The sequence below is a fragment of the Tursiops truncatus genome, chromosome 2, assembly GCF_011762595.2.
Source record: "Tursiops truncatus isolate mTurTru1 chromosome 2, mTurTru1.mat.Y, whole genome shotgun sequence".
Lineage (NCBI taxonomy): Eukaryota > Metazoa > Chordata > Mammalia > Artiodactyla > Delphinidae > Tursiops > Tursiops truncatus.
In genome coordinates this window covers 147,195,563-147,210,609 of record NC_047035.1, presented here as the reverse complement: position 1 = coordinate 147,210,609, position 15,047 = coordinate 147,195,563, and the positions used below count along the sequence as shown (strand labels likewise).

The 15,047-nt window shown below is 48.7% G+C and overlaps 1 protein-coding gene across 6 annotated transcripts in view; it reads left to right on the top strand.

The window, feature by feature from the left end:
- The first annotated feature begins 2,877 nt into the window (after nt 1–2,877).
- DIP2C (disco interacting protein 2 homolog C) overlaps nt 2,878–15,047 on the top strand; it is a 354,106-nt gene continuing 341,936 nt past the window's right edge. For 3 of the 6 annotated variants that reach the window (XM_033852299.2, XM_033852297.2, XM_073801491.1), the window contains exon 1: nt 2,935–3,194. In XM_033852299.2, the coding sequence (XP_033708190.1) occupies nt 3,110–3,194 (85 nt within the window). In that variant the 5' untranslated portion in view covers nt 2,935–3,109. Of the gene's footprint in view, nt 3,195–15,047 lie in introns of all 6 variants that reach the window. The other 3 variants (XM_033852298.2, XM_073801492.1, XM_033852296.2) reach the window with 3 other exon arrangements.

Below are 15,047 nucleotides of genomic sequence, written 5' to 3'. Positions count from 1 at the left end.
TCAATTCATTCTAATAAACCTCTGTTGGGTATTGTTATGCCCACCTTGACATCCACTTGAACCAGGTTTTTATACATGGAAACACACAAAGCATAACTAGGTTTTCACTAAGCGCCACTTTCATTGAGACTGGCCAGGACTGGAGCAGAAGGAGATGAAGGGAAATAGTCTTTCCCCTTTTCCAAGGCTGGATTGTACTTTGAGAAACAGTGTGCTGTTTATACGTCATTCAGCACAGTGGGGGAATCACAGGTGGACTAGCTGCCCAGTAAGATGCACATGTTAAATACAAGCACCAGGAAGACCAGGTGGGAAGAGAGGTGTGTAGTTCCAGGTGGGAGATTAGGAAGGAAGGCTTCATGGAAGAGGTGGCATTTGACCCTGGACTTGGATGGGTGAAATCCGACGTGTGGCCATGACTTGGGTGGGGGAATAGGAAGAGGAGAGGCACACGTTAGCAAAAGAGATACAAGAAGGGGAGATGCCCCACAGGCAAGTGAGAACTCCTCAGGTGACCACAGGTGCATGCAGGGAGCGCAGGATAGAAAGTAGGGAAGGAAACTTTGTGTCTGTGAAGCCTTCAGTGTCAGATCAAGGAGTTCTTTGGTTTGTAGGCAGAGAACCATTGTAGATGGTAGAGCAAGGGGACTGTAACCCATGGCAGCCACAGTAGGAAGATCAGAAGGGGAAAAACAGGGTAGGGACTCTGAGTGCCTGAATTAGGCAGTGGCAGTGGGCCTGTGGGGTGGATGTTACTGAAGCTTGACAACGGGCATGACTCAAAGCACGGAAACCAGGAGAAATGGGGGCTGCTCTCGAGTAAGAACACAGTAAGGGTGGGAGGCAAGTGGAGTTTGATTTCAGACATAACGTGTTTTGAAGACGTGGAAGGACTTCCAGATAAAGATGTGTCTCAGGACATTGGAAATGCCACGAACACTCTCCCAAGTGTACTTAGTAGTCATACAGAGACCTGCCCCAATGAAGACGCATCTGCTTGGAATCCAAGTTGACATTTGATGTGTTTAGTGTGACATAGTGGTTTTCTTTGGAACTAACCTCAGTTACAGCATCAGACATGGATGATCAAGACCCACCCACGAATTAAAGCAGAATACATAATTTTATTCTGATACCATCTGGACCTAGACTGACTTGACACACTCGATGTGTGGAATGCACAGGCCCACTTTGCTGTGAAGAAATGAGCGCAGAGATTTGCTCTGGAGACTGGGGTTTGAATCCTGGTTCTGCTGCATTTTATTTCTCTAAGGCCTTCACCTGTAGCCCCAAAGCCTCTCGAGGGCTCTCTGCCTCAGTGGTCTGTTTATCCTGAAAGGGGAGAGACTGTGGTGGAGCATACCTGTGTGGCCCCCCACGTCCACTGGCTTTACGTCCAAGACCATAAAGCAGAGGTGTTTGGGGTTCGCCCGTTTTAAGCTCATCATTGATCTGTATTAGATCACTGAGACCTATGTAAGAAATGCCCACAGCTCTCTAGTGGTCACTGAGGAAGAAGGCTTGGTCGTTGTCCCCAGAGCTGTCACTCAGACTAATGAGAAAGATAAAGGCCAAGGATATAAGGGCAGAAACAAGTAGATAAGATAGTGGGAGCACAGTAAGGGGGAGGAGAGATTTTTCTGGAGTTGATGTTAGGGACGCTGTGGGAGCGTGTGGGCAGAGAAGGGGGGCACCCAGGGTGAAGGCCACTGGGTCTTCAGGAACCAGCTTGTGGGGGGCGCATGGTGTGACTGCAGATAGGGGCCAAGTGGTGGAGGGTCTGGAGTCTCCCATTAAGAGGGTGGACTTGTATTCAGTAGACAATGCAGGAAGTATTAAATTGCCTATTTTTGAAAGGGGAATAAATGCCACTGTGTTTCCGGAACCACCTTCGGCCCCTCCTGCCACAGGGTCAAGCAGATGGTGGTGGTGGGGCCACCAGGAGGTCTGCGATAGGGGCTGAACTGGGAGGAGTGGGTCCGGAATGAAAATGACACGCGAGAGCCTTGAGGGGACAGGGAAGCAGAGGGTGTGTGAAGACTGAGGAAGACAGACAAACACTCCCGGGACTCTCCCCAGCCTGGATCATTAAGAAAATGGTGGAAGTTATTAGAAGCCAGGAGGAGGGGCTGGTTTGTGCAGTTCGGGGTTTGGGGGCATCTGGGTGACGTTATTCAGTTGGACAGTCGGAGGGGTGAGCTAGCCTCCCCAAACGGTCAGGACTGGAGGCCCAGGTTTGGTGATGCCCCCAGAGATGACACCGGTGCGGTGGGGGCGGAAGAGAGAAGCGCGGAGGACGAGCCGTAGGGCCCTCGGGCGAGGGCGCGGGAAGACCTGCTGAGGACACGGAGCCCCGGGCTGAGGACGGGCCGGGGTATCAGGGCGAGCGTGCTCGGGCTGACCGGGAACGTGGAGATTCGGTGACCCATCTCTTCTCTAGCCGCCTTCATGGTGGGGAGACGGAGCCGAGGGAGAGGCACTGATTGTAGCCTCCGGGCCAGGCTGGCAGGTCCTAAATCAACGCGAATTAGGAACTTCCAGCCTACTCCTCTTTCCACAGCCCACGCTGTCTTTTACACCTCCCGCCCCCAACACACAACGTATTTATTAAAAAAAAAAAAAAAATTCAGCCCGCAAAGACCCGGAACGCCGAGGCCGGGGGATCCAGCAGGTATTTTTCTGCCTTAGGCCTGGGTAGGCGAGGGCCGTGCCGGGGTGGGGGAGGCCCCGCTGTGCCGGTGTGCGAGCCCCGCGCCCCCGGGAGCGCGCGCTGCGCCGGCCCGCCCTCCGTTCCCGGTGCGCGTCCCCGCCCGGCCCAGCCCCGGAGCGCGTGCCCCCGCCGCCCCCGCCCCGTGCGCGCTCTTCGCCGTCACGCGCGCGCCGCGGAGCCGCCCGGTGGAGCGGCGGTGGGCGCGCTCCGGGCGGGACGGGGGCGCGGGCGCGGGCGCGAGGCCTTCGTGCCGGGGCCGCGCGGAGGAGGCACCGGGGAGGAGCGCGCTGCGCCGCCGCCCGGCCTGCCGCCGCTCGGTGCGGGTCCGCGGGGCGCGAGGAGCGGCGAGACCGCGGCCTGGAACAAAGGGAGGCCGGCTGGGGCGGGGGCGTCGCGAGCATGGCGGACCGCAGCCTGGAAGGCATGGCGCTGCCCCTGGAGGTGCGGGCCCGGCTGGCCGAGCTGGAGCTGGAGCTGTCGGAAGGTAACAGGCCCCGCGCTCAGCCGTCCGCGCTGTCACGGGGGCCGGGGCGCGGGCGGGCGGGCGGGGGTCTCGGCGCGGTGCGAGCGCGGCCCCCGCCCTGCGGCTCCGCGTCGTCGGCCGCGGCCCCGGCGCCGGGGCCCTGGGGAGCCGGACGGGGCCGCGGGGCCGGGGGCGCAGCCGGGGCGCAGGACGGGGCCGCGGGGCTCGGGGCGCAGCCGGGGCGCAGGACGGGGCCGCGGGGCCCGGGGCGCAGCCGGGACGCAGGACGGGCCGCGGGGCCGGGGCGGCCTCGCGCGCGGCCTGGCGGACGGGGCCGTGTCCTTGGTGCGCGTCCGAGCGCTGCCCACCGCGGCCGGGCCGGGGGCGGTTCCGCGTTGCGCGGCCTGAGGCTCCGCGGGCCTCGTTCTAATGCGAAACTTGTCTTCGGACTTGAGGTTTGACCGCCGGTGTCCGAGGCATCCGGGCTGGACCGGGATAGTACTACTATTGTTCCCGTCCGCTGGGATGCGAAGGTTGGGTGAAATTGGAAAGCCTCCTCCCTCAGGCCAGGGTCTGTGGCGCGTTCCCATCGTCCCATACTTAGAATTTGTGACAGATTTGCCACAGTGATTTCATGGAGTGTTATATACGGTTTCTTATTTGCTCTTAATGGTGGGATCATGTGCTCAGCTGTCATAAGTTTCAGATCGGATTTTGCTATGTCTTAAAAAAAAACAACCCACTGAAGTTCCGAAATGTTGAATGTTTAATATAGATTTAGAATTCACCCAGCTCACCCTGGGAAGGCCACTAATACACTGTGGGGTGGGGATAGGCCGGCTTGTCTCGAATTTATATTTGGAGCAGTTTAGTGGTGAACTTGTATGTGTGTGTGTGTAACGGTTTTGTGGGGCTGGCAGCCAGAAAGTAAATTCATTCGTGCCAGTTTTCATCAGCAGGGAGAAGCTGGTGTTGACCGTATGGTTTCCTTTTTAACACTTTCAGGGCGAAGAAGGGGGTACAGGTGGGGGCCTGGGGTGAAGTGTCTTTTCAGATGTCACAGACTGGAGATGTTTCTGTTTCACATTTGGGGTTCTGCAGGGTTCTGTAATGCTCAACTGTCCCATAGGAGGAGACCGTTTCCTGGACTCTGTGCTCAACAGACACTGTTCTGAAGGGTTGTAGATGATGAGGGTGTTGCTGGTACCTCAGTGCAGTGCCCAGCTGGGCGAACAGTACTTAGGTTTACACTGGTGGATAAGGTGTGCAGTGTGGACAGATTGCTTGGAGGGATGAAGTGCCCATTGGAAAATATTTGCCCAAGTTCTTTGATTTTGTCAATGTTCACATGGGTTTTTCTCCCTCACTTTACAGGCCCCCGTAGCTGTGCACCACAGTTGTGTTATTTACAACACCGTATCATTCATGCATTCTCTCCAGACAAGCACTTCTGCTATGTCTGTATTATACTGGTGTTAAGTGTCAGTACCCTACCTGTGTTGGCAAAGCGGGAAGCTGTCTGAACTCACCAGGAGCCCTCCACCTCCCCCATCGGTCTGGGATGGGCTCACATTTGCTTCTGCACATCTGGGACAGTGCGTGGTCCTTGGTGGGAGTGCCTGCTTGTGGAAGTGGACACTCACCTGCTAGATTGCACTCACCTGTCACCATCAGTCACTCCTAGAATGTGTCCCTGTTGTCCAGGGGATGGCAAACCACTTTAGACCAAGGTGTGCTTAGCCTAGTTCTCTGTGAATTTCTTGTGTCCCTACAGATTTTTAAAAAGGGTTTAATGAGTTTCTTATTGAGTGTCTGGGCAGAGAAAGGGGTGTGTGTTTGCATATGGGAATCACATTATTGTTTTTCTCTCTCTCTAAACTCTGCTAGGCCTGGCTGCCTCACCCAAGAGTAAGAGTCAGAGGGTTGTTGCTTTGGCCACCCAGCCTCAGCCCACATCTCCCCGCTTTAGCTGTGTCATCTTTGACTTGCTTTGTCCATGCTGAGTCGATTGGGTCTCTCTTTAAGGTCATTTGGAATTTTGTGTCTTGTGACTACGTAGAGTCGTTTTACTGTCTTAAATTAGATGAATCAACTTGTTTTCCAGTATTGCTTAATAGCAACCAAAGAATGGAGGGATCAGAAATCTGTGCCTCTTTACATTTTAGAACTTAAAATCCCCCAACATAGCCACTTTCAAAGTGAAAAGTTAAAACAGCTTTTAATGCCCAGTTATTTAAGCATATTGCTTTCATATTTTATCTTCAATCAGGATTCATGTGGAGAGAATTCTTTAAATTAGTCTTCATCGTTTTATTAAAATATCAGAACATACTGTGGAAACGTGTGGACGTTCCAGTGCTCACTTCCTACAAAGGAGCATGGGAAAACAATTCCATTTTAAGCACATAATGTAGGTTGAAAAAAGAGTAGACTCCTCTTTCAAAGTTCCTATATGGCCTGCCAGCTGTTAATGGTTGTATATCTTATCTAGATTAGTAGATGCCGGTCCAGTTTTGGTTTGCACTGTCTGCTCGTGCTGCTACAGACACTTAGGTTATTTTATTTTATGGGTCACTGTTTGGTAGAGGTTTGCAGATTGACTTCTTGGCTGCAGAAGTCAGATTTTCACTTTCCTGCCCTGCTGGTTGCCTCCTCTTTTCTTTCCACTGTCTGTTGCTACCCAATGCTTCCCTCTTGGGGGAAAACTGGGCTGCTCTCCCTGCAGATCTGGTGCCAGCAAAGAACAGGAGATTTCTGTGGGGAGATGTGGTGGCTGCCCCTCCTGTGGGCAGTAATGGCCTCCAATCCACGGGTCCGGGTAAAGTCTTTGGTGTGGAGCCAGGGGTTGTCGGTCTAGTGAATTCTTGGGACTCAACGTGAAATGGAGAGGAAGCCAGTGAGCTGGCTGGTTGCTGGGTGCCAGGTGGGGTAGCGGTGGCTGTTTTCTTCACACACTTTTCCCTGAATCATTTTTTTCTTCCCTTCCCTTCCCTTCATTCTTGCCTTTTGGAATCATGCATTTTTCTATTTGGCTTTCAGAGGGCCCCCAAGTAGTTTCATTAATATGTAAATAGACATTATTTGGCTTAAGGAAAAACTTTAAATGGAAACACTGGCAAAGCAGAGAGGAAACAAAATTTCTCAATAAAGACAGACTCATGTCTTATTTAAAAAAAAATCAGTTGTTGATTGAACTTCAGCAATAAGTTTCTGTGTTAACTGACGGCTTGTGTCCTGGGCTGTACACACCCTGGACTTGGACCTGTAGACGATATCATCCCACTGTTTCAGGAGTGGTTGAATTCTTATTTTGGTAGGACTTTGGGAAATTGCCTCGTGATGTATGTAGCCTGTGAAAACTGGTGTTTGCAGAAGAGAAGCCCGTTAGCTTTCTACTTTGTGGCTTTTGAATTGTGAGTGTGTTTACTAACTTCCTAACTCTTGCTTATGGGAGTTACTCAGTTTGTAAGGTACAGAATTACTGCAACTATTAGTTATGTTCTGTACTCGAGTCCAACTTAACATTTTCTAGTAAGTGTGAAACTACTCAAGGAAGGAGGTGCATGCTGTCGTTCTTTGTGTTGATCAAGGAACCAGTGATTTTTTAAATTGCAGGTGAGCAATTCACATGCAGCTGGCATAATCCTGTCACCAGAGTAAAATCTTAAAGAGATGGCCAGTTGGAAGGTTTGTAGATTTGGGTGTGTGTGGCATTTTCAGGGCTTCCAGCACAATATAGCAGATACGCTTAGCTCTAGAACGTCAGTTCTGTCCCCATCAGCCCCTGTGCTTTTCTTGGAGGTCCCTGTGGCTGCAGAGGTGGCCGCCCAAACTGAAGCCTGGGACCACCTTCCAGGGTCCGGGAGAGGAGACCTGCTGTCTCTAATGCAACCCAAATGTTCTCATTGAAAGGAAATAGTGGACTCTGGAAAGCAAATGTGTGAAAAAATACTTTCTTCTAGAGTCTTGTTGATAATTTGTTGTCATTGGGAGGGGAGGAGGGAAGGGGTCAGCAGATTCAGGGAATAGCTGAGCCACTCCACCGGGGATCAGACCTCACCGTTGTTAAGAAAACCTGTTCGGTCTGTCACATCGTCTCAACGCTGCCCCCAGTAGCTGTTCACTCTGTCACATCGTCTCAAAGCTGCCCCCAGTAGCTGTACGTATTGTGGTGAATGAAATGGACTACTTGGCTTGATAAATCTAAAAGATTGTTATCTGAATTAAAAATATGTACAAAATGGCAGCATTGATATGTGTGGGATGTGAAATGTGTGGACTTGAATTTTAAGAGTTATTCAGAGTTATGAAAATAGTTAAATTTGAATGTTCTTTTCTTGATGAATAAATATAGATGTCAAATTTAGCCAGGAAATTAAAGGCACACATTAGAGGCACTGATGTGTAAGGTTGCTCCCAATGCTCAAAAGATCTTTGTGGTGCTGTAGTCATGCTCAGAGCTGAATGCTGTGAGGTCACAGCTGTAACAACGACTCTATTTTGTTTCATTCTGGGCCCACTGGCTTTATATTCTTGTTATGGTTTGGAGGCTACAAGCTGTTGGATGATATGAGTCACTTTTTGCCTTCCTCCTCCCAGCCTTTTTCACATGGGTTGTCTCTTTTTTTAGAGCTGATTTTTTTCTTTTAAAGCAGTGATTTATGGGATGAGTTGTAGCGTTCTTCTGAATTGCAAAGAGAATGTATTGGATAATCTTCATTTTGATGTCATGTATATAGACTGACTCACCAGTTCAAATCCTAGTCATATTAAGATTCTCATAATTACTCAGGTACCTGACTAAAAGCAGATGCTCACCTGCAGTTATTGGCTTGGTTTCGCACATCATTGTTTATCCTGGTACACGGAAGGCACCTCAGGGGATGCGATGGGCTCTGGCCACTGTTTACTGTTCCTGTTCTCCGGTCTCTCCGTTTGTATGTCTCTACTTTCAAGGTTGCCCGTGTTCATTTTCCTTCTTTCACGAGCTTTTCGTGTGCCCTACGAAAGTTACCTACTATCATTGCCAGTGCTGTGTTCTGCTGAGGGGGTCAAAACCTTGTCACGTCTCAAAAGAAGCAGTTGCATCCGTTTGTTCTTGATAATAAATAGCGCTCTCAAAGGGGAGGATCTAATTGAGAACCCCAGCTGGGGGGAGAAGAACATAGGCGTCAGGTTTGTACGTATATGGCACTTTCTTCAGGACCCAGCAGGGTGTTAATGTTCATAAGCCCTTAAGACAAATAAAGTGGGAAAGGCTAAGATATTGAGCTGTAAAAGTCAACATGGCAAGCAGCCTTCTTTTGTGGGGTGGGGGGCTGGGGAGGTTGCTCTTTAGTTCTGTTGCTGTTGAATGTCGTGGAGAATGAAATGTGCTCTCTGTGCTGAGAATCACAAATTGAGGTGGTTCTTTACCAAATGCTTCGTGCAGTAGGTTTAAAAAATCCGGGAAAAAACGACCGAAGATAGCGAGGACTGAGAGATTCTGTGATTGATAGTGGGTTAAATAGATCTTTTTCTTCTGGGCTGCTGGTTTTAAATATTTTTTTTTTTTTGCTTATTAAGTTGGAAACTCTTTCTGTGTCCTCATGAAAAGATTGAAGACTGCGGGTCAGATCCAAACTAGTTCTGTCGGCACCAGCGAGAGCAATTCCTTAGATATTTGTCTGCAATTATGCACAATTAATTTTTTTTTTTACTGAATTATCTGGTTAGTCAAGTCACATATTCTATTTTTTTAATTAGAGGAATACTCTAACATTTTAAAATTATGAAGTTAAAAAACTCATATGTAAATATGTCCCGTCTTTGTTGTGGGCGGCTTCACACCCACCAGCCTCAGGTCTGAGCCTCTGGCCAAGGAGGAAGGCAGTTCCCTGCTGGACACTCGGTCCTGAGTGTCTAATTAAAACCAGAAAAGTGAGTCTCTCGTGTTCTGACCATGTGTCTTACCAGTGCAGCTTGCCATGTGTCAGGAGTTTATAAAACATGTTAAGCTTTAGTGGGGAGAGGCCCACACATCTCAGTTTCCACGCGGCAGGTCTTAATCCGCCGTCGTGGCTTTGTTGCTGCCACTCCCTCGAGTCGGCAGAGCCACATGTCCGGACCGCTTCACTCTCGGGAAGAACACAGACCTCCACATCGAGCCCTGTCCCCTTCCTGGCCAAGCCCAGAGTCATGTCCCTGTGAAGATGCAGGTGGCGTGGGTCTAGCTGACCAGCTCTCTAAGGAAGCGCTTCCTGGCCAGTTTACCTGAAATGAAAACAGAAATGTAAACTGTGTTGTTACTAATTAACCTTATCAGGAGATTCTGGGTCTTTGTGAATAAAGTAGATAAATGGAGATTACATGCATTATTGCAAATAGAGCACATCCAGTTATGTCAGTGTCACAATACCTGACAAAATATAGCTTATAAACCGTCACAGAAGGATAAGAGCAGTCGCAGAGCCTGATGCTGTCAGGGGACAGGAAGGGGTGAAATCTGGAGTTGGCCAGTTGCTTTAGGAAGGACAGGTTCACTCTGGAGCCATCGGTCTGAGGGGCTGGATTTGGTGCAGTGGGCACTGAAAGCACAAAAATCCGTGTTTAACTTGTACGTGACCTTCTTCTGTGCTTCTTGAACCTCTTTGGGTCTTTTTCTAAATCCTGTTTGGAGATTTGTGTGAAGATCTTGAGATTCTCATGTGAGTGTCCACTGAGAAGTCTTTCTATGGATTTTCCTACGTTGGGAGGGCCTGTCCGGGGCTCTGCAGTCGTGGCATCACCCCGGATAAGCCACCAGGCTCTCTCAGTTCTGGTGTCCTCGGCTGTCAGATAGGGTTAGGAACTCTACCTTTGGGATGGTGGTGGGGGTCAGCGAGGCAGAGTCACAGTATCTGCTCCATAAATATCCAGCCCTGCAGTTTCCCTCTGAGGTGCTGTCACTGGGACAGAGTTCCCTGCCCTCCCGCCGCCTCCCCAGTTTATCCAGGTGATTTGAGTTACAGTGGCCTTCGGAGCAAAGCAGTGGAGAGGCGGCATAGGCCCGGGTGCGGGAAAGCACTTTCACTTTCCTGTGCTTGGAGGGTGCACCTCTTAATAGATGCTATCTGGGCACTTACCCTGTGCTAGGATAGCTTCAGAGCTGCAATGCCTCTTTTTTTTTTTTTTTAAAGATAAAACTTCCTTTCTGGTGGACTCTTTGTGTCAATATTCCTGGAATCCCTTTTTCAGCCCCTTTACTTTTCAAGAGAATAGTTGGGGAAAAGTGTCCTAGGTCAGATTCAAGTGCAGGTGTGTCCGGAAGGACGTCCTTTTAGGCTGTAATCATCGAATCTCAGGACCATGTGTGGACCTCCAATCAGAGTTGTTCCAGAGCTTCGTGGAGGAAGGGCCTGACCATCTCCTGCAGTCCCCTCACCACAGTGCCCCCAGGATGAAACACAGAGCTCCACCGCTGTGACTGTGGGAAGTGTCCTCCTGGAGGTGTGTGTCCCCCTGCCCTCAGCGTGTGTGGAGAGGGACTGAGCTGGCACCCCTCTCGTCATGCCCCCGTGTCCTGTCCTGAGACAAGTGCACGTGGATGCTACCCAACAGGCCACATAGGTGGGATTGCGTGAGGCTGGGCAGCTCTGAGAGGCCAGGTCAGAGCCAGGGCTCACCGTGGCAGTGGACCCGGGGCTCTGTGCCCCCCGCCCAACACCTGTAACAGATCCTGGGCTTTTATCGTTTACGATCACCCTGGCAGTTATGTCAGTTGAGTGCCGTGTGGGTTTGTGAGTGAGTGGGATCTTTTTCTTATCGACTTTCATAAGCTGCTTCTTTTAAAATAAAAACCAGAGATAGTTTGAAGCCCCCCCTGCCCCCGCTGTGAATTTAATGGTATCACAGAAGTTATGGCTTCAGTTACGTGTAAAAACAACTTAAGAGTAACACCAAGTACTAAGGTGGAGCTGTACTTCAGGATAGCTTAAGTGAGCATCATTGGGCTTCGAAATATCTTTTGTTTTTTCTTGTTTTGATGAACGTGATGGATGCTTGAAGGCTGTTGAGATTTAGTAATATAAAGTAGTCTTTAAGGAGCTCTTTAAGCAAGGGTGCAATTCCATTAAACTTAAGTCATTAAAATACACCTATTTAGGGACTTCCCTGGCGGTCCAGTGGTTAAGACTTAGCCTTCCAGTGCAGGGGGTGCGGGTTCAATCCCTGGTCAGGGAGCTAAGATCCCACATGCCTCCCGGCCAAAAACCAAAACATAAACAGAAACAATGTTGTAACAAGTTCAATAAAGACTTTAAAAATGGTCCACATCAAAAAATATCTTAAAAAAAACAAAAACAAAAACCAACCACCTACTTAAACCCAAGGAAATAGTGTATCAACTTGCCAGGGTGGAAACTTTGTTACTAATGTTACTAAGGTACATTATAATGTTACTAAGGTACATTATGTTACTAATGTTACTAAGGTACATTATATGTTACTAAGGTACATTATAATGTACCTCATGCTTACAAGTTACTGTTGCAGTGTCTGTCCTGTAGGGAAATTCTGTCAACCTGAGACTTGGTGTCTGGGTGGGTTTTGTTGTTTCATTTTGCTTTTAGCTCAAGTGAATATAGTCTTATTGCAAATGGTGGGGCTAGGCTTCCCCCACCAAGCACAACATTGACCTGGGCCAAATGAGAAATAGCGCTTGGGGTTATTTTGCTGTTGATATCAGAGTTCAGACTTCGAGAATTTCTGTTACTTGTACATAAATTAATACGAAAAGGAAGTAGAATTCTGCCTCCCTGTTTTAGATGGTGGCGAATTATTATTTAGCTACCATACCAGTAAAGGATTTTCTAATGGCTGTTGGTATTTTAGAATTTCTTTCCTGGTATTAGGAAGATCTGGCCTGGGACACGGGGAAGAAAGTAGCCTTGATTTTGCTGTTTCCTTCATGACATGTTGAATTTGACACAAATAGGATTCTGGATGAAATCTGCCCTTTATGGAAAGTGTCTGAGTAAAACAGGCTTTCTGAAAGTGTTGTACAATATTCTGTCTCCCGTGGATACAGAGGAGCAAAGCCATGGGGAAGGAACGTGGGCAGAGGTTCCTTGGATGGGCTGCCATTCCTCGGGTGATGGGCATCTGCTGTTGGGGGTGCCTACCACAGATGGAAAGCTCACAGGCTGACTGTCATTGGGGTCATAGGGCAGGTTTGATCACTATCACTAGTTCTTGAAAGATGATGTGGGGTGGGGAGCAGTATTTAGAACACTAGCATTCCTTGAAACAAAGATATGAAATAAAGCTTATACATCTCATGGTGCCTTATAGCTTTTAGCTGCTTTCATATTGACCTTTTTTTAGTCCTTTGAAAATATTTTCTAAGGAAATGACATTAGCTTCTCTATATAGATGAGGAGACTTCAAATGATCAGAAACTCATCACGAGCCTAGAATCTTGGCTTCCCGACACATTTTCACCATCACGAGTGAACTGAACCACCGAGCTGCTTTCTTTTGAAGCATGATGGGGATCCTGTCTTCTCCTGTGAGATCAGCAGCAGGAGCTCTGTGGAGTCTTGGGTGCTCTCGGGAGTGTGGGCTGTGGGCAGCGCCCTCCCCAGCAGCCTGTTCCAAGTCAGTGAGGAAATCAGACGAATTTCCCTTGCATGTGGTTGTAACGGGTGGAGGCTTATGCTGCACGTTTTCTTAGCTGGCTGCCCCTAAACTTTGCATTTAAGATCGAATCTGTCATCTAGGGGATGAATATATGGGTGTTCTCTGTACAACTCTGTTTTCTGTATGTTTGAAATTTTTTTGTTTCTCATGGAAGATGAACATCCTTTATTTATGAAAAAAAATTTTTTTTTTGACTGAGTTGTGTCTTTGTTGCTGCGCGCGGGCTTTCTCTAGTTGTGGCGAGTGAGGGCTACTCTTCGTTGCGGTGCGTGGGCTTCTCATTGCAGTGGCTTCTGTTGTTGGGGAGCATGGACTCGAGGTGTGAGAGCTCAGTAGTTGTGGCTCGCGGGCTCTAGAGTTGTGGTGCATGGGCTTAGTTGCCCCGCGGCATGTGGGATCTTCCCGGACCAAGGCTCAAAGCCGTGTCCCCTGCATTGGCAGGCGTATTCTTAACCACTGCGCCACCAGGGAAGCCCCGGAACAGCATCCTTTAGAATCAGGAGGCTGGATATGATATGGCTTATCTGAAATCTTAATCGTTTTGGTCAAGAGACGATGCTGTTAGTTCTTGTGTTGTTTCTGGGAAAAATATTCTACATGAGGTTCCAGGAATAACCTCTTCAGTGTCTCTGCAAGAGTGACCTCTCTCAAAGCTCCCTATTACTAACCAGGATGATGGCGATCATGGTTAAGCCGCCACCAATCACTTACAAGGCAATCAATCTTAGGTCTTTTATGTAGAGTGCTTTTATTCGAAGTGGAGTGCCTGTCTGACCTTCTCCAGGCCTTGCAGGGATGCAGACCACGTCTAATGGATGTGATCCACCCTCATCTCTGGTCCCCAGAGAACCGGAGTCGTGTCAGTAGGAGCGGACAGTGCATAACTCGGATTTTTAAATCAGATGTTGCAAATTGATGTCTTTTTTGGCGTGAACAAAGTCTGTTATCTCTGTTTATGGGGGAGGATGCTTACATGTCTCAGGCCACTACTCACGGATTGTTCACGTGTGCTAAGCACTGCATTAGGTATCTTACATAGATTACCTTTTTTTTTTTCTGCGGTACGCGGACCTCTCACTGTTGTGGCCTCTCCCGTTGCTGAGCACAGGCTCCGGACACGCAGGCTCAGCGGCCATGGCTCACGGGCCCAGCCGCTCCGTGACATGTGGGATCTTCCCGGACCGGGGCACGAACCCGTGTCCCCTGCATCGGCAGGTGGACTCTCAACCACTGCGCCACCAGGAAGCCCTGTTATTTTATTTTTTGTTCCTTGAGTGGAAGCTATTTAGTGATTACTCATAATTGTAAAATAATCTAGTGATTAGAGGATCTTGTTAGGACAAATCTATGTCTCCTTTCTTTTATGTAAATAAAAAAATCTTAATCCAGGTAAGTGTTGGCAGGAATGACCATGTATAAAGTGGATAAGATTTTTGTGTGACATGGTCACCCTGGGATATTGTCTCAGGAATTTTCTAGAGCATCCATCTTTATTCTCACTAGTTTATACCCTCTCCGTTCCCTGATTATTTCCATTTGCACCAGAAATTTGAATACAAGTGTGTCCAAGATGGTACTTGTATGTGTGTGCATGTATCATGCCTTTTTGCTATAAGATGGACTGTTTAAATAGTGCTTTTGGACACTGACAACTTGGTCAGAAAACCGGTAGCTCCTCATTAATAAAGGTAGATGTTCTAGTATCGGGAAGCCCTGAATACATTCTGTGTTATATTAAATAAATACATCCCAGAACAAAGATGGTTTTGTGTACTATGTATTTGCCATGATTTTCTTGTAAGAAGTGTGAATGTTTCACCCACTTATCGGAAATCCCATGACTAGCTTAAACAGAGAACATGGGTTATTCTGTCTCCAGATCATTTTCATGTATTTATGATCACACCTGTTCTATTAGCTGTGAAAGCCATCAGTCTTGGCCTAGCTGGGCCTATGCTGATAGAATTAAGGGAAACAAGATCATTTCCAGCTTGTTTTAAACCTAAAGCTGCCCGTTATCTGCATAATAGCCCAATCTTTTTTTTTTTTTTGTGGTACGTGTGCCTCTGACTGTTGTGGCCTCTCCCGTTGCAGAGCACAGGCTCCAGATGCGCAGGCTCAGCAGCCATGGCTCACGGGCCCAGCCGCTCCACGGCATGTGGGATCTTCCCGGACCGGGGCACGAACCCGTGTCCCCTGCATCAGCAGGCGGACTCT